This window comes from Melospiza georgiana, chromosome 4 (genome assembly GCF_028018845.1).
Source record: "Melospiza georgiana isolate bMelGeo1 chromosome 4, bMelGeo1.pri, whole genome shotgun sequence".
NCBI lineage: Eukaryota > Metazoa > Chordata > Aves > Passeriformes > Passerellidae > Melospiza > Melospiza georgiana.
The window spans coordinates 57,056,456-57,075,912 of record NC_080433.1 but is presented as its reverse complement, the minus strand read 5'-3'; the positions used below and the strand labels follow the sequence as shown (position 1 = coordinate 57,075,912).

Genomic DNA, 19,457 nt, shown 5'->3' with positions numbered 1-19,457 from the left:
TTCAGCATCCTGTTCTGCAGCAGACAAGAACAGCCTGTGTGTGGCAAGAACAGGCTTCCCTGTGTGCCTGGGAGCCTCAAACCCACATAAATGGATTTTGATGTGACCCACAAGAGTGACCTGCAGTATTTCATTGGCACTAATAAAGAAGGAGGGGAAAAGACATCAAATTTATGAGCTGGACTAGATCTTCAGCTTGCTTTCTCTATAGGTTGATGGTGGAAATGGCAAAGTTAAAAGGGCACCTCACAGGTATATTACTTTCTACCCTACTAACACAGCTATTTGCTCACTGTGTCAAAGAAGATGTCTTTGTATTCCAAAAGCATTTTGGTGAGGATAGAGATTGGAAATAAATGTGACTTAGCCATTGTAAAGAGCTGTATATTAACTGATTTGCAGCATATGCACAGTAAGGAAATAAACCCTCTTTTATCACTAATCCTTGGTTTCTTGAGGACTCCACATAAGAACTGGACTCAGCAGGCCTGTATTCAGGTGGAATATATAACTATCTAGGAAGGTTTCAGAGAAAGGGGCAGAGTGAATTCAGTTAGGCAAAACTCCCCTGGTTTTTCCTTTCTGAAGAATGAGAACAAACACTCGCACACAAACTCCAATGCAAAGCACTAATATAATAAATTCCTAAAAGGTCACACTTGGGAATAAACAGGGAATTAATATTTGAAACCCATGCTTCAATCTGCCATACTGAGTCTTGTTTGGTAACTAATACATGAAAGTTAACAAGACAAGAAAGCATAATAATAGCAATAAGGCAATACATTTGGCTTCCTTCCAGACTGTTCTGCCTTCTCTTCAGCGCAGCCCAATTTATTTAGTCCAGGAGGAAAAAAATGCATAAGGATCAGACCTGATCTCAAATAATAAGCCCTGCTAGGAGGTGAAGCATGTCACTCTGCACAGAGCTGCACCAGCACAGATCAAAGCTGGCTTGATTGAGCCTGCCTGGAGAGAAAAGGAGCTGCAGCCTGCTGAGACACTGAGCCATGCCCCGAGCACGGGGACCCCAAGAGTGCCACCAGCACTGAGACACCAGCAGCCACCTGCTGCTCCAGGAAGGGCCTGCCTGGGGAAGCCTCCTGCAGCAAGGGCAGGTCTGAACTGCTGAAGCCAGCTGTTTCTTGGAGCTTTGGCATTAACTATAACTTTCACAACTGAGGTTAAGGACAGCTCTGCAGAAAGTGTGACACAGAAGTTATTAATTCTCCTGTCTTCAGGAGCTTCCCAAGAGATTGCCAACAAACCAAATCAAAAATCCAAACATAACCTGAAATGGCCAGAAACACACAGGGAAATATTACTTTATTGCTTTAATGAGCTAAAATGCAGTAGTAACCTTATTTTTAAACAGACTGGCTACAGTTTCTTGCTTGACTGGTGCTAAGGAAAAATATATTTTACTATGTGGCCAAAAGAAAAATCCTGTTCAGCACAGTTAAATATTTACTGTTTTTATTTGCATGTTACAGACAAAATCTTAAGCCATAGCAGATTTTGCAAAGATCTCAAATGCTGGGTCCTTTTGTATCTTGCCATGTGTAAAATATATTTTGCTATACTACTCTCTGTCAACATCAAATACGTATAAGAACATTTTAATGTGACTCTACTCATTGTGGGCTACATGTCACATAGGGATCAATCCTTCAATTATTTCCAGTCGAAAAACTTCTATTGTATACATAGAAAAAATCCCAAATTTAGTCAAGATTTTCTACTAAATAATTCAGATTTCTACCACAACATTCCAGTTATCCTTGCAGCCATTTTTGAAATGCAAAAGAAAGGAGTAAAACAGATTCATTTCCAAAACTGCAAGGAAAACTTCTTTATGTGGAAGAAATATGACAAGAAAATTTAGGAATAACATTTTTGTACATAATTCCTTCAGCATCAGTATGTTTACTCAGGTTTTTAACTAGCAAGGAAGGCTGAGAAGGCAGACACAATAAAATATCTGAGCCAGCTTACCCAGCTTCTGTTGTGTAAACTGCCAGAACTGTCAGTGTATCTCCCAGGCAGCTGGCAGCAAGGTGACTTGCAATTCCACAAAATTGGGGGGTCAAACTGAGTTCCTTAAATATCAGAAATTTCTCACTTGCTTTAAGCCCCATTGCCATACCTTTTCTTTGGGGTTTTTCACTTGGGTTGGGTCACAGGTCTTAAAAGCCCTAGATGACTAACCTCCTCTAGTTGGCAGGCTTTGATGACACTCCTGTACCGGTATTCATCATAGGATACACCAAAAATTATGTTCTCCTTTATTGTTCCAGGCATGATCCATGAGACTTGAGGTGAAAAGGATATCCTTCCACTGTGCTTAATCTTACCCTGTGAAGGCTCCAATTCTCCCATTATCAACATCAGAAGAGAAGTCTGAAAAAACATGAACACTTGATTAATACATCAGAGATCTGTACAACAAAAAGAAATGTTGCACATAGTGAGAGTCACTCTGCTAAGTCACTTAAATGGCATTTGTCTCATCAAGAGTGTCCCTGTAAGTGACATTTAGGGCAAAAGGCAATTAGTGGAGATTTTCTTGATATGTCTGATTCTGAAAGACCTCTAATATAAGAGAAGCTTAATTTTTAAAATGATAAAAATTGTGTAAGGTATCTTGTAAAAAAGGCATGCTGCTGCAAAAGTATGTCATTTTAATGAAGCTATCAATAACCTCACAAGGTAAAAATCTATCTGTGAAACATATACAGATATAAGGTACTGGTATTTATAGAGAATTCTATTTGATTTTCACACTATCAGTGACTATTTTGTTTGCTCTTTGTACAACATAATTAGTGTTTATAATTTTGCTAGCGCTTAAAAGTATTTTATCTGTATTGCCTTGAAAAATGCAATTTCTCTGTGTAAGTATATACAATTGCTCAGTATGGTCTGAATTTTCCTCTGTAACTGTTAACTCATTTACGTGAATGCATGACCTAAGTATATTTACTATTTCCCTTCATAAAAGAATTGATTGCAATTTCAGTACTGACATGTTATAATTCCAAAGTTAATCAGTAGCTTGTAGTAACCTTGTCACACATCATTGGCTACTAGATCAAAGAATAGAATTGAGAAATACACGGAAAAATTTGTTACAGAGCCATTGCAGTGGTGTTCTTACCACTGATAAACAGTCAGCAAAGTTGGGACGTAACAGCCAAAGATCTAAAAAAATCTGTCTGAGTCACAGATTCATGCTGTCAAGCCCAGAGATCCTTTTGTAAGTTATACAATATAGGGGGGGAGTCTCATGAGATTCCTTCCCTTGTACCAGAATGTGACTTTTCCAAAATGCTGAGTAAGAAGTTCCCAACCTTGCAAAGGACAGCTGTTTGGTATGTTTTGTACACTGGATGTTAAACCACTGCATCTTGTGCCATATAACACAAACAAGAAAACAAAACAAAACTGAAACAAACTCTAATACTGAAGCAATATTAAACAGCTGATGTCAGGCTTCATATCTGTTACAGATTAAATAGTTAATATAGATAAAATTGTGCAGTCTGTTTCATGGGCCTGACAATTGAGTTACAGCCTCAAGCACCATGAAGGAATACTCACGTTAAGAATGTGTAAAGGAAGGGCAGCATTCTTTGGGGGGTGATGGGTGGGAGGTGAACCTTATTTTTTGACTTTTATAATATTAACTTTTTGAGTTAATATTATAAGGCTTTTGTTTTTATTGCTCTGGAAAGTGCAAATTTTTTGTAAGCATGTACTCACATAGACTGTTCAGTGTAATCTGAATTTTCCTCAATTTCCTATGTAGCAGATGAAAGGAGATATAGATACGTCCTTCAACATTTTCTAGTTCACATTTCTACATTACAATTGCCAGCGTTAGCAATAACAATAAACTATTCTGCTAATTCAAAAGTATCACACTAAAATGCACCTTAACACATCATCTTGTGGACAATCTCATGCTCTGAGTCGCTTGCTCTCTCTTGTGGGGATCATTAATGAAAAATAAGAAGCCTTGATCATACTGAAATTGAGGGGTCCTTTGTCATTGACTCCAACAGACCAAAGATTTTACCCCATGCAAGTAAAAGAAATTTTCACCCATAATTTATTAAACAGGAGAGGCATAATGAACATTTGTTTTAACTTTCACATTTCCTCAAAAAACGCAGTGAAGATGAAAGACTCATCAAGACTCATCTAATTACTAGCTGTTCAAAGAGAATAAGAGTATCACAGTTCAACTCATTTTATATTAATGATGCTAATTGGATGTGTCATCTGCAAACTAAATGCATTGATAACATTTTGGGGTAGTAAAATGATGAATAATCTAAACCACAATTTTTCACAGGACACCAGCAGTTTCAGCAGCATCTCCCCAGGCTTTCACGTGGGTCTCAGGAAGCCCAAGTGAGGCACTCTAGGGACCAGAGCTGAGTCATCAGGGACACCACAAGTCCAGGGCACACACACCTGGCTGTATTCCTGTCAGCACTGTCAGGTTAAAAACCATCTTGAGTTCAGTTTTTTCCTTAAAATATTAAAAAGGCAGGGAAAAAAAATCCTTTCTAGCACACTAAGCCATCAGTATATCTATTCTATATTTTTCATTTTTTTAAAGGCCAGGAGATTCTCACCATGAGCCTTAACTTTAGGTTTCAGTTTGCATTACTCCTGTAAAATTTCCTTTTACTTCCAATGGGGAAAACATTTTTTCATTAAATTGCTATTTCCTTATAATTCTGTAACCTTCTATTACAAAAAATATCCTGCAAACTCTATCTCAGAGTGGCCGCAGTATAAAACTTCAAGCAACTATTTCAGTGAAACTTGCAGATTATCCATAATTTTTCCTGCAGCCATCATTTCTGTAGCAAGCACAGGATACAGTAAAAATAGAGGTAACAATACAGGTAACAACACAGTATTAGTCCTTACAGTTATTAGGACTCTAATTGAACCAGCAGAAACAGAAATACCTTGCCTGCTCCAGTAGATCCAGAAACAGCCAATAGCTGCCCCTTCTCAATCTTGAAATTTATGTCCTGAAGAACAGGAGAGGCATGAAGGGGAAAATTATTGAAGAAGAGATTTCTGTCAGTGCTAGGAGCTTTGCTATTGTTGTTTTCCTGGTTTGCTTTTACAAATAGCTCTCCAATTCCCTGCAATGATATATATTTGATGTACATAAAAAATAAATAAAGCATGCATATACAGAGTATACATGTAGAGATACACATCATGTATATCATACTATGGATTTAGGAAACATATGAACTTACTTTTCTCATGTTACTTTTCCTATCAATAAAATACTGATTATATTATTGAATATATATTTTTTAATGTATATATTTGATTTATGCCAAAATTTGTGCACACAAAAAAAATTTGCTTATTATAGAACTGTTTTCCAATGTTTATACATGACATAGCCTGATCCTGTTCTTAGGCCGGCCGAAGTCAGTAATAACAACTTATTACAGGCTTTAACACTTATTAAAAGGTTTCTTCCCAAGTTTCTCAATGTGTACAATTTGATATCATGCATTACGTACTTGCTAAGTATTCCTTACCTGCTGAAAGCTGAAGCTAGTTAAAAAGAAAGAGTGTAGGCTGCTCTTTTTAGAGAGTGTCATAGCAAATATTAAATATATATATATATATATATACACTCTGTGTTTTAATATAGTTTGTGTAAAAGTACCAACCTCATCCCAAAAAGCTGTTACTTTGTCCAGCTCAACCCCAGTGGTTGTTAGATTATACTCCAGAGCTTTATATTCTTTTTTCAGCAAGAAATCCTAGAAACACCATGAAAGCAGATGAAACAGTAAGGGACAAGGTCATATTGCACAAAGCAGTCTATATTTGCCTACACAGAGCACTAATATTTCTGGTGACACTTTTGCATCACAGTGCTTTCAGCAAGAGGCATAAATATAAATTATACAATATTTTTGGATGCAGAAGGAATTGTTTTTGAAACTACCAATTCTTTCATTGCTAGTGAAAACATAGCCATAAAGGTACTTGGTTCTGATTTAGAAACAATATCGAAACTTGGCACTTGTTTCACTTTCAGGACTTGTATCTGGCAAGATCATCCCTCTGAGTTTAACCCTTTGAAAATGAAGCTTTGGGTTTGGAGTAAGATGTAGAAGGTTGCACTCGGGTAAACAGTGAAACAAAGCAGTTACATGCTGGTATCTCCCTTTTCCAAAACTGCAAGAGTTTAAAAGAGTTGGAATGATCTTTTCACCAACAAAAATAAAAGGCAGATAATGATCCTGACAAGTGCAGCACTGATGCAGTGTAATCTCAAATGACACAAGTTAGCAACCCAGTGCTCGTGTTGCCTTTTGGGATAGCATTAGGAAATAAAAGTAAGGCTGTGATAATGTAGGAAAGGCAGCCTCTCTGTTCCATTATTTTATTAAGGTTATATAGTCTGTAGATATTGTCTCCTCCAAATTCTACTCTTTTTTTAATTATTTCTAAGCAAACAGATCTACATGGGCAATACAATGGAAAACTTAAACCTCATGGAGAAATCAGTTCCCAGCAATACACCTGCAAATTTCCCAAGTAGAACAAGAGGGGGGGCTCTGTTGGCATAAAAATTAGGCAGCTGATTGAAAAACTGGAAGGTATGACACACATGATTTATGAAAAAAAAAGCTGTGCTTTCATAACAAAGGGGTCATCCAGTGGAGCTCCTGTAGCAGTGATAGTCAGAGATAGCACACTGATTCTGAAATGTCATGGTCTAAAAAACATGTGAAAATACAATAACCCAGGGGATGCACCTGGCCTGGTCAACTCTCTAAACTGATGTGGAAATTAAATCAGAGAGGTGTGTGAGTGGCTTATTATTCTTATTTATGTTTCTCAAGACTAGTAAGACTAGTAAAGGACTTTGGTGTTCTGAGTCTCTGTCCTGTCTGTCTATGGGGACTATACTGAACCTGCCACAAAGAGATGATTATTTATGGGTTCTGGAGCACCCATTTGCTAATATCTCCAAAGACAAGCAAACATTCAGTGAAATGAGGGCAATGATGTGACAACTGGGCTTGCCAGTCCTGTGACTGTGTCCAGGGCACTGGACATACTCTTCCAGGAAACAGGAGAGACAGGATACTTCCACTAATGCCTAGGGAATTTGAGAGCACAAGGAAAGCCTATAATGGAACCTAACAAAGCAGCCTTCTGAATGTCAAATGGAAAGGTTTGTAGCTAGATTTCTTGAATTTTCTGCTCAGTTGAAATCATAAAAATCCCATACCTACTTCTTATTCTAGACTGAGGTTCAGAAATCTGATTAAGAACTTGAGGTTCTGTATTAGTTATTTTTATCCCACTAAAAATGATAACATCTATGTTCTACAAAAAACCCCACATCTATAAATATGCAATGAAAAATGTCTAAGATTTCACCCGAAATAGTGTAAGAATTCTCTTCTAGGGAGTAATTTCAGAATAGCAGGTAAAAAATATAGGATTAATCAGAATCCACCCTGATTTTACTCTGCAGATAAGCCTCTCATGCTGGTGCATGAGCAATTGATCTCAGTAGGTAAAGTGGATAATAATTATTTGACTGGTACCTTAATTATGCTTGCTACTCATAATGAATGAGATGCACATTTGCATAACATGCACAGTTTCCTGCTGCTGTTGTCACAAATGTCCAGAAAAAGAAGATCTGTGACTGCAGCTCCTGGAAGCCATGCTATATAAAACATGTACTAATTTTGAACTTCCTTTTCTGAAGGAAAAACACCTCTTAAGCACCACGAGTCATGATTTTATGAAGTTTCTTGTTCTGTAATGAGAATAACTAACTAAATGTCATGATTTAAAGAAAAAAAAAAAAGCAGCAAGCTGGTAGCATGAGACCTGTGTGGTTATGCTGCCTGGGGAACAATATCAAGATTTATAATGACACTTCATGGTGTTCAGTCAAAGCAACATATATTCAAAAAGTCTGCATGGAGGCTGTGTGCTTTTGCTGATCAGCTGACAAGATAACACGATATGAAGAATTAGCTTACGTACTTGGGAAGATTTTAGTCTATGCACTGTACCTGTATTTTGTTTATTGCTCCAATAGAGTCATACCAGGTCTGCACAGAGCCGGGAAACTGCCTGGTCACTGTCATTCGAAGAACAATGCAGAAGGAAATGGTGGTGAATATTTTTCGGAGAGTAATTCCTTTAATCACGGCATACGGAAGCACAGCCAAGAACACCACAAAAAAGCCCGAGAAGAAGAAGGCTGAGCTGTTGAAATATCTCACATAAGCAGCTTTTCGGGTAAGCTTCAATTCAGTTCTGTTAAAAAAAAAATAAAAAGTACAAATAATTAGTGTAGGATTTCACAGTTTACAACTTACAAATATTTTGGATGGAGGTGTTGGCATAACAATTAACTCAGAGGTTCACTCATCCTTCTTCTTTTCTAGAATTGCAACTGAAAAGTAAGACTCCAAATTATTTCTGGGTCTAAAATATCATTAGAGTCAAATTTTGACATCAATGTTCAGAGATGTCAGACAAAGTAACAATAATCTGTCATGATTTACATACTGAATAAACCACAAGCCTCTACAATTCCTGGCACAACAAACCTCAAGCATCTAACACTGTGGGATGTGATGTACTCCCAGAAGCATCATCCCATACTCATTTAGATGCATAACTCCTATAGAAAAAAGATACTTTGAAATGCAAGATTTGCTAAATGTTATCTTAGAAAAACCTTACAATAGACAATCTGATTATAAGGCCATCTTCTTTTGCATGGCAAGCTACTAATGGCTGTGAATTAGGATGCCACTTAACCTCAGTTTGAAGAGGTGGAAGGCAGGGAGTCTGCTCTCCACACTCTTTTCTCCATGTCAGCTCACTCTACAGAGAGGCTTACTGACTCCTGTGCAGCCAGGAATGCAATCAGTGATTACTTCTAGCTGTTTCCACAAGGTCCATACATCTTATAGCAAGCTATTAAATAAGAAGATAAATAATTCAGGGGATATAAGTGATTTTCTGAGTTGATAACTCTAACTCACAGTGCTGCAGATTTCTGTTGACTGCTCTTATTTTGATCCTGTTCAGTTCACAACCCCCAGGTGCCCTGCAGCTCAGTTTTACCTGGACAGAAGCACCTCTGCTGCTGTGGCAGAGCAGTTGCTCTCCTGCTAGAGCAATTAACTGGGGCTAGAAATGGTACAAGCCCCAAGATGCCCATTCACTGGGTGAGTGCTGACCACTGGAGTACAGTGCAGAAGTTTGCAGTCACATTGCTGATGGCAATATCTGGTGTTGCAAGGCTGAGCACCACAACCTTTATGTGCCTTCTCATATTGACCCAGTGCCTGTATTTCTTGTTAAGTCTGTATTTCACAAGAGAAGCATGAATAAAGTAGCCAGATGTGCAAGCTATCACCATGATAGAGTTACTGCCTGTGAGAAAGGGCCTTGTAAGTCCCTCCAGAGCTTGCATGAAACTGCCAGTGGCAGCACAAAATAAGGATAAAAAAGATTTTTGGACTTGGTGCTCATCCATTCACACATAAATGTCTGGCTAGAAGCTATCAAAAAACCCCTCAGTTCTGAAGAACACAGCCCTACTCCAAAGAGGGAGAATGAAAGCACTAGCACCTTTTTCAGTATCCCAAGCATGAATGACAGACTGATGCAGCCACAAGCAAAAGTTTCCCAGAGGTGGTCCTGTCTGTAATACAGACTTGAAAGCTCTGTAGGCAACACACTTGGGACAGGTCTTGCTGATGCAACATGTGGTCTTTGAAAAGAGATGTAAGCGACCCTATGAGCCTTGTGCATATACAGAGTGTAGACCAGTGTAGGCCTGGTTTTGGAGTGGTGCTGCCGGAACCAGTGCTAATACATAAGCTTGAGATCCTTTGCTTAGTATAAAGATGTGTCTCTACTGGCAAAGTGCAGACACTTCCAACCTTCACCTTCTCCTGGGCTATGCTATGGTTCACAGGAATAGTTTGGTGGGGTGGTGTTTTTCTTCTCTGAATACATTGCATAGCCAATAAGAGTGCAGGTATGTTTATTCAGGCACCTGTTATGAACAATTATTTTCAGTGCAGACTTAAGAGGGCACAGAGCAGACAGCCTGTATTTGGTGTCTTTGAAGCAGATGAAACTGGCTTGTATCAGAAAATGCCAACATGCCAAAATGGTTTTGTGATGACTGAGTTGTAACACACTGGCTAAAACACGGACATGCCTTCAAACACAAGGTCTTGTTTCCTAGCAGCTTAACAAGCCAAAAGACTGGGAGGTCCTGCAGAGCTGCTTCCACAAGCCAAATTCAATTGAAACTCTGATATTCCTGGGTTGACTTGCTCTGGTGATGTCTTCACTGAGTGACCTGCTGGATGACTTAAAAAAAAATTATGGAAGAATCATAGAATTATATGATGGTTTGGGTTGTAAGGGACCTTAAAGATCATCCAGTTCCAAACCCTCCAGCCATAACCAGGGACACTTTCCAGCAGAACGGGCTGCTCCAAGCCACATCCAGCCTGACCTTGAACACTGCCAGGGATGGGGCATCCACAGCTTTACTTGGCAACCTCTGCCAGTGCCTCAACGCCCTCACAGGGAAGAATTGCTTCCTAATATCTAATCGAAATCCACCCTACTTCAGTTCAAAGCCATTCCCCTTTGTCCTATCACTATGTACCCTTGCAAAACATCCCTCTACTAATTGCTTGTAGACTCCCTTCAGGTACTGAAAGGCCATAATAAGGTTTATCCACTGCCTTTTCTTCTCCAGGCTGAATAATCCCAATTATCTCAGCCTCCCTTCATAGAAGAAGTACTCTGATCTTGCAATATTGCTTGCATTCTTGCCTTTTAAAAATCCATGTTTCATACAGTAACTCCAGCATTACAAAATTTACTGTAAATCATTATAGAAAATATAGCTAATAAAATAACAGTCCAATTTCCAGGTTTCTGTGTCCAGTTTGTGAACTACAATTTATTTCATTAATTTCTAGAGGATTTGCTAGCATGATGTGCTCTCAAATTTCCTAAAAGCAATACATGTGACTAAGTGACATCAGGGGAATAATAAACTAGTTCTATCCTTGAGCTAGCACTCATGACCTGGATTCAGACTGAGTTTCTCTGATTGTTTATAGTAAATAATTACAAATTTTAATGGTAAAGAACACTTCACTTTCCCTGGATTGTCTTTCAGAAAGCAGCTGAACAAGAAGGTGTTTGTGGGACAATATAATTTTATGTCTGTTATTTACATGATAATATGACACTTATATTTCTTTTATTTTCCCAATCACACACCTGGAACAGAATTTTATTTCTCTGTAAAAGACTAAACAAACACAGAGGACACATGGGAGAGTTTTCATGCAGCGTCACCCATCAATAAATGTGTCACTTCTCCTCCCTCTCCCCTGAACTCCTTGCCCATAACAAAGACTTCCTTCTCACAGGTCTCAGCTAACTTTTACCTTCTTTCTCCTTCAGGTCTGGTAGTTACAGTTCAATCCTTATATTAATTGAGAAGATAAGCTTTCTACAAGGCCATCTACAGACAATAAATGTTAATGTAAATGTGCAGGATAAGTACATGGATCTAATTTACTCCTTCCACAGATTGCATGCAAATTTTATAGCCAGCTTTATTGCATTTCTCAGAAAATGGCTGCACAGGATTTGCATTGTTTCCTCCACCACAGAATAGGGACGTCTGTTAAGCCTTAAGTAACCGGCACAAAAGGGCTTTTTATTTTAAGATGAGGACAGGGCTGGCCAGAAACAAACACAGATCCCACAATTGTTTTACCTGCGCAAACTAACCACTGAAACATCGTTAATACAAATGAGGAAGTAAACAAAAAAATTTTTTTAAAAATCTCACCTCCATAGTAAACTTTAAAAAAAATTGGGAAAAACCCCAAGCTGCAGTGTGGGAATGCATGGTTAGTTTATTGAGGATTAATAGTTGTTGCTTTACTTCTTAACTAACATGACCACAGTTGATGTTCATAGACACCTAATTTTTTTTTCTGAGCACGTAAAAAATTTGTGTAATAAATGAGTACACTTACTCACGGATGTTTTCAATCATTTTTTCCATTGCATCTTCCCAACAATAGGCTTTAACTGACTGTATATTTTCAATTATTTCTGAGGTGATGACAAGTCTCTCATTGATCTTTCCTGCTCTCTTATTCCTACAAAGTAAAAAGACAGTAGGTCAATCTTCATCTTTTTCATCCTGTATAGGCAGCTTTTATCCCATTATATCATATGAAAAGAGCTTCTATATATGCCTCTGCTTAAAATGTTTATTTTAACAGAATTATTATGGAGAATATAGAAGAAATTATTAGAAATCCAATAATTGTTTCAAAAGGAGAAAATACAAACTCTAAAAAGAATGGATCAAGTAACAAACAAGAAGTTTTAATTCTAAAAATTCTAGATTTAATGCTAAATCTAATTTTTACTCCATGCTAGATTTTCAATATTTTTTAGACACCTGCTCCTACAGAAATTTTATCTGTAACTTTCCCTACACAGAAAACACTCATCCTACGTAATGTCCTAACCAGAGTCCTTTAATCAAGTGGTAGAAACTTCTTAAAACCAATGTGTTTCAGGAAAATATATTGAAATATTTTAAAACATTCTTGTCACCTGTATTTCATCATCATTTGTCCCAGCCAGGCTTGGAATAAGACCATGACTATTAGAAAAGCAAGTCCAGAAAATGCAGAAGCTTCTAACATATCCCAGAGCAATCCCATCAGCAGTGCCACTTGTAATGGTGCAATCCATACAAAATGAGCCAGAGCAAGACCCTATGGAAGGCCACAGTAGAATAAAAATGATGAAAATTAGAGGTGCGCTCTGAAAACTGCGTGAAAAGGAAGTAGTCAATAAAGTGACACTTTGAAAAATACATTGAAGAGTGGTACAAATATTTCCAGTAGAAAAACAACTTTATAAAGGAGGATTGGTGATCCTGAGTACATAGCATTCTGGGTGTTAATTATGATGACAGTTCAGCAATACATATACATTTCATGCCTAAGCTTTGATTTTTCTAAGGCAAAGTTCAATCTGCAGCTATTTGTTATGTATATGCATGAGGAAAAGTCACAGCTTTGTAAAAGTAAATGGAATTTGGCATCAATGCTGGCTTTTTCAACCACTGGGAGATGAAAAAAATACTTGTAAGAATCTTCTGAGTGTTTTAATCTGATATAGATGGCAAGTATTACTTTGGTGAAGAGATGAGTGTTGTATGAACACAACTAGTTCAATGCAGTTCCCATTCAGGAGATTTTGGAGTGAACCCTGTGATCAGGGGCACAGGGTGTGTGTTACTGCAGCTTCACTGCTGCAATGACAGAGCACTTGTCCCAACTTGTGCAGCACCAGCTGACTCTACTCTGTACAGTCATGCAGTGCTTCATAAATGCACCCTGCAGCTCCAGCCATGTGTCTACAGTCTCTCTGATATTGTGACTTTCAAGGGAGGCAAATCATATCCTACCAAAGGGCCAATTAAGCACACTTGAAGAACAGAAGTTCATGGAGTTTCCAGTTTCTAAAGGCATTAGCAGGGATTTGCTGTAGTCTCTAACAAAAAGAAGTTTTACAGGAGTCTCTCTAAGGCAGATGTCTGACTTCCTAACAGTCTTACATGAACAATTGCTTTTTAGTGGACTGGGTAATAATAGGAGCAGGAGGTTAAACCTCATTGCTTGATCAATGACAGAAATGGACTGAATCACCTTAGTAAAAAAATACAGTCATCAGGAAGTAGGATGTAAGGGTTGAACCAGCAAGTTCTATGAAGCTGTTTAACAACAGTTAGTCTCACTGGACTGAAGAACAAACATGTTTTTATAAGGTAACTGCTTTTTAGGTTTCCTCTTCTAATCAGCATAGGAGATAAAGTATGAGAATGAGCATTTCTATGGCTATGTGCTAACATATTTCCTTAAGGTAATGAATGAGTATTTTGTCTACAATGAGCACTCAGGGCAGTTCTCCATTTCTGCTCCTTCCTTCCTCAATATCTGTCATGAACAGATTGACATTGGTATTTGATGGATCATCAAGTGAATTAAACAACCTATGACGCACCTCATCAAATTTGTTCAGGTTGTTGGAGAGAAGACTGACCAATTGTCCAGTACTTATTTTATCTAGAACTCTGCTTGACAGTTTTAGGATCTGTAAAAGAAAACAAAACCATAGAAAATTGTCATCTAAGTTATTTCCATAAAACACAATAAATAAAGATAAAAATAATAAGCAATTATGCAGCAGTGTAAGTAATAATCCACTTATTTGTTTGTGCTGTAAAGAAAGTCTCATTAAACTTGTTATTTATGTCACTTGAATTCAATATAACCATTAAATTGCTTTAAAAATATTGATGTATTGACCTAGTCCTTCTTTTCTGTTGAATATTTTATAGATATAGATATATATGCAAATGCAAGTTTTAATTAAGCACACATGCTGTGTGCTGCTGTGCATCCTTAAAAATCTCCTACTGTTGCCTCTCTTGAAAAATATTTTTGAAAGATGCTTTCACAGTGAGCTTTATACTAGAATAACTAACATGTTTGTTTAAATTATCTTCTTTGGGCATTTCTTAAAAAAAGAAACTTTAAATCTTTGTATTTTTGAGCATGTGATGGGTCAGTATCTGTTGACTTTTCATGCTATAACGATGTTACACAGTATCAGTCAAACTTAATCCCTTTAATGACACATTTTTTGTTTAAGTTTTCACCTTTAATTCTCTTTTGAAGATATTCTTTGGCCACCAGCATGTTGTTCTTCCTCTGCAGTACACATTTTTAACAGGAGCACAGTGGTAAAACAATAAAAGCATCTCACCACATATGCAGCACGTCTGAACTCACAGAGGCTGATTTCAGTCCAACCAGCTGTAGACAGGTATTTAATTCTTTGGACTGGGAAACTGAGAGCTGTCAGAAACTGTTAGCCACATTATCCTTCCGTGTACTTTGTGTACCTTAACAAAACTATCAATCTTTCAACCAACTAGTCTAAAAGTTACATAGAATACAGACAGAGGCTTGGCTTTGGGTGTACATGAAACAATTACCTTCTTATAAATCAAGCTAAACATAGCTATCCTCATTTGCATTCCAATGTGATGAAGACCGAATATAGCAGGGTGGATAAGCAGTGTTCTCACAACAAAGAGGAGGCACAAGCCAATGCCCAGGTAGTAGGCTATGGATCTTTCATCAGAGTTGTCTGGGTCATAGGAAGCTATTATTCTCCCCAGCAGAAGGGGCTGCACAGCTTTGGTGACTTCCTGTAGAGAGAAACAAGAAAAGTAATTTTGGTCAGCAGTTGGTTCATTTTTTCCAAAATGGTTAACATTTCAATTCAAAGTCCCACCAAACAAGATTTGAAGTCTTATGTCTTAAATGAGGAAGTCAGGCCTGTTTGCTCTGCAAACCACAGAAAGTTGCAGTAGCTGCACAGGAGAACAGACAACTCACTGCTATCTAAGTCTGTGATGCTTCTGCAATTGCACCAAAGCAAATCTGGCTTGTAAATTTTGTTTAATCATTTTCTACAAAAGTGACAACTGAGATTAGCTTCCACATTTACTTTACAGAGTTGTAATGGATTAGCCATATCATATGACTGAATCTAGTTTATCAGGCTGGAGCTCTGTTTTGGCCCTAGGGAGCAGTTCTCACTGCACTTTACTGGACTTACAGGACAAGGGAAGCCTCAGAACTACCAAAATTAACCCTACCATTCTCACAAGACAGTGAAAATATAGCTAAAACCAAAAATAAATGGAAATTGGAACAGAATAAAAACATAAATAATTGGATCATCTACTAAACAGTTCTAGACACTGTATCCAGTTTTGTAACAAAAGCAGGAGGAGAGGAAGTAAATGGTAGGGGAAGCAAGTTTAATAAAGGTCCCAGAGACAAAGCATTGGAGGCCCCAGCCATTCCCATCCAGGGATGAGCAACAGGATAGAAAACCAGGGTAGGAGAGGAGAAAGAGGTAAGGTCAAACCACTAAACTGCAAGGTATCTGAATGACTTGCTAAAGCCCTGACTTTACTTTAGTCTGCTATTACATTTGTCCTCAGACTCCTTTTCAATTGTAATAAACCCCATCAGTGTTACCTCACCTTTGCCTTCCATTTCCCTCCCTGCCTCATCATTCTCATACTTTCACTCCTCTAACCTCATTTTTTCCATCTCTGCCTCTTGCCTTTCCTTACCCAGTCTTTCTCCAAGAACTGCAAATATCACCTGTGTGCTGTGGTTAACCTTTTGCTTCATCTACTGCATGAGCTTTAGAGGGATATGAAGAAGTATGTGCCCCTTTGCTTCACTGTTATGCTCAGTTTAAAAATACACAGTGCTATGAAATCCTTATTCTTCTTTCTGTAGTGTTGCAGCAGACAGCACCTGATACTTCCAAAGTAACAAGAAATTACTAAATTCTTCTGTACAGAGCTGTGTTAAATTCTGCCCAAAAGTTGCCAGTACTGCCTTCCAGATGAAAACCACACAGACCACCATAGAGACTCAGAAGGGAACTGGTGAAGTTCAGCTGTAATTGAAGCTCTACTGTGATAAATAGATTGGGAAAAACACCTTTAGTTTTGTTTTTTTTTTTCCCCCTTCTCCTTTGGGTTCTCTTATACAAAAGCAATCACAGGTACTTCTATAACCTGGACTGTAATCCCTTTTGAATGTTACTATTGGTGGAGCTGATTTCATTACTCACTTCTTCCACAGAAGAGGTAGAATTTTACATCTTTAACAGCATACCTGTACCATGTGCTACATTACCCAAATTACCCACCCTGCTGTGTATCTGGAGCCAGCTTTGACAAAGACTTCAGTGTTATTAGTGGGCAAAGGGAGGAGTGTTTATTAAAAAACACATGACCCAAGACAGCTGTGCTTAGACCATATGCATCCCAAAGCATCGAACCAAGACTCCCCAAAACTCATAAAATACAAAACAGTCACCTCTCAAGGACAATATAGTGTTTTCATATTCTTGGAGATTCCAAGATAAGCTTTTCTATATCAGCTTAAAATAGCAACATTTTTTGTGTGTTTACTTTTATTCAAGTGAAAATTACATGTTCTGCTGCTGTGTTTGTTGTGACTATAAATGTATTGCATACATTCCAAGCTTGCTGGGAAAAAAGAAGATTTACAGACTAGAATAGTGACTGGCAACAAGCCAAGTCATACACTATTTCATGGGGCATAAAAGTCCACTGGTTTACAATAGAGATTTATCAGCTTGCTTACCAATTATCTAGTCTACATACAAATCAAAGCACAACTGCCTGGTTTTCATTTCTCCTTTTGTAAATTCAAAATTACCCACTGATATAAATATGAAACTGATTAAAACAACCTGCTTAAAAAAAAGAATGGAATTTGTACACCTAAGAGAAAATTCCATTTTCAAGATTCATATTTTGCCTTTGCCTGTCCTTATTCTCCTCTCTGCATTCATCATAGGCCACCGAGAAACCCGTAAGTGTCCCCCTCACAATAATCTTAACTAAAAGAGTAAAGATTATGAAGAGAAATGAGATTATGACACAGCACATTGTGCTAATCTGACCTGGTATGATTATTCTTATGCAACAGCAAGTTTTATGTTAGGTGTATCCCCCATATGTTGAAACACTCTGCATTTGAAGACAATAATGCCCATCTCTTCTTTGGCACACGGCCAAGAAGCACTTCCCTCCCTGCCTCCTCACTCACACCCGTGACCCATATGCAAGAACTTCAGGAAATCCTCATTAGGGCCCCTTGGGATATGATACTAAAACCACTTCTATGTTAATGTTAGCAGCTGTTGTGCCTGAGTAGAAATATAAATTTCATTACAATATATAAGAGACCAAAATACAAACAGAATCAAATTGATCCTCACAGCAAAGTACCTAGTTGGCTAATTGCTACCAAGCTAAAAAGCAAGATTTTTGTTTCATCACCATAACACCTTTTCTTTATATTGTAAGACTCATATTCTGAACAGGGTGAAGGACGGAAACCATCTCAAACAGCAGGAGAGCAGATACATTAAGTGAAGTAACCCAACATGCCTAACATAACACTATTTATGAGGGGGAGATGCATTACTCTAGGGGGCCAGAGCACAAGTGTCCACCCTGCAATAACATCATTACCTACAGTGCATCAGGGACAAGGGAGATCTGGAAAAAAGGCTAGACTTAATGAGAGCAAAGCTGTGATGCCAGCTGAAAGGACAACTCCACAAACAGCAGGGATGTCAGCACACTTTAAACTTCAGTCCAAGAAAGATGCCGTGAAAGTGGCTCAGAGATTAGACAAGAAGAGAGCTGAAAGGAAAATGAAGTTCAAAAGAACACACAACTTGGTTACACCTCTGCCAGTACGGCACAACATCCTGTCCCCTTTCAAATTTATGGCAAAGCTCCCATTAATTTCCTTGAGCAAGGCCTGCAAAGAACACCAGCAGCTTTAGGAGCAATTTGGTTTTTTTACAATTCCTCTTTCAATAAAATGAAGTTGCTTTAAATAAAATGAACACTAATGGTAATGCAATCAAGAATTTAAACTAAGATTTAATCTTTCCATGTTCATTGCGGAAGGTGCAGGTTCATTTATGACATATTTAATTGCACATATCTGTGATTTCTTAAAGAAATTTTGAAAAAAATCACACAACCAAAGAATATGATTCAAAAATCCTTGATTTCTTGTTCTGTCCTCACCCCATCTAAAATTGTACTCCATTAAAAAAGTGCACAAGGAGAAATCAACCCTGCGCATGCATGCCCACACACATTGCCTAAACTTTGGGAAAGAGTGTTATCCTCCAGAGTGCCTGTAAAAGCAGTGTCTGAGGCACTGCTTAAACTTATCCTTAAACAGTGCCTCGGACACTGCTTAACTTTAGCAGGAATGCATTAGTGCAAAGGTTCTGGCTGGCAGACTCTGCAGGAAGAGCTGTTACAGTGCGTGGTAGCTGCATTTGTAGAACCATTTTGTTGGGGTTTTTTAAAAGCAAACCTATCATGAATAAGGAGTTGCTGGCTTGGTGAGTAAAAAAAAATCTAAAGGCAGTAGTGAGATCACAGGAACACATAAAAGACATTGAGACATCCCTATTGAGTAGGGATCTGCAAATACAAGGTGTCATCCCAAAGAAGAGCTGACAAAAGTGACAAAGGAGTAGAGAGAGAACAGTTACCATGCAGCTCCTTACATAGCAAGAGGCCCTGTCCCAGACAGATAACTGCCTTACCTGGACAAAGACAACTTAGGGCTCAGTACCCAAAGGGTACCTCCTGACACTATGCTACCCCCTGCATCCAGCAAAGAATG

General features: G+C 38.1%; 1 protein-coding gene across 1 annotated transcript in view; it reads right to left on the bottom strand.

Annotated features, from left to right (window-relative positions):
• The window catches only part of CFTR (CF transmembrane conductance regulator), an 87,275-nt gene that overhangs the window by 51,475 nt on the left and 16,343 nt on the right, over positions 1-19,457 (bottom strand). The window contains exons 4-11 of the mRNA XM_058022998.1: positions 15,173-15,388; positions 14,176-14,265; positions 12,718-12,881; positions 12,126-12,251; positions 8,097-8,343; positions 5,718-5,810; positions 4,986-5,168; positions 2,209-2,400 (exon numbers count right to left, since the gene is read on the bottom strand). Coding sequence (XP_057878981.1) covers positions 2,209-2,400; positions 4,986-5,168; positions 5,718-5,810; positions 8,097-8,343; positions 12,126-12,251; positions 12,718-12,881; positions 14,176-14,265; positions 15,173-15,388 — 1,311 coding nt within the window. The remainder of the gene's footprint in view (positions 1-2,208; positions 2,401-4,985; positions 5,169-5,717; positions 5,811-8,096; positions 8,344-12,125; positions 12,252-12,717; positions 12,882-14,175; positions 14,266-15,172; positions 15,389-19,457) is intronic.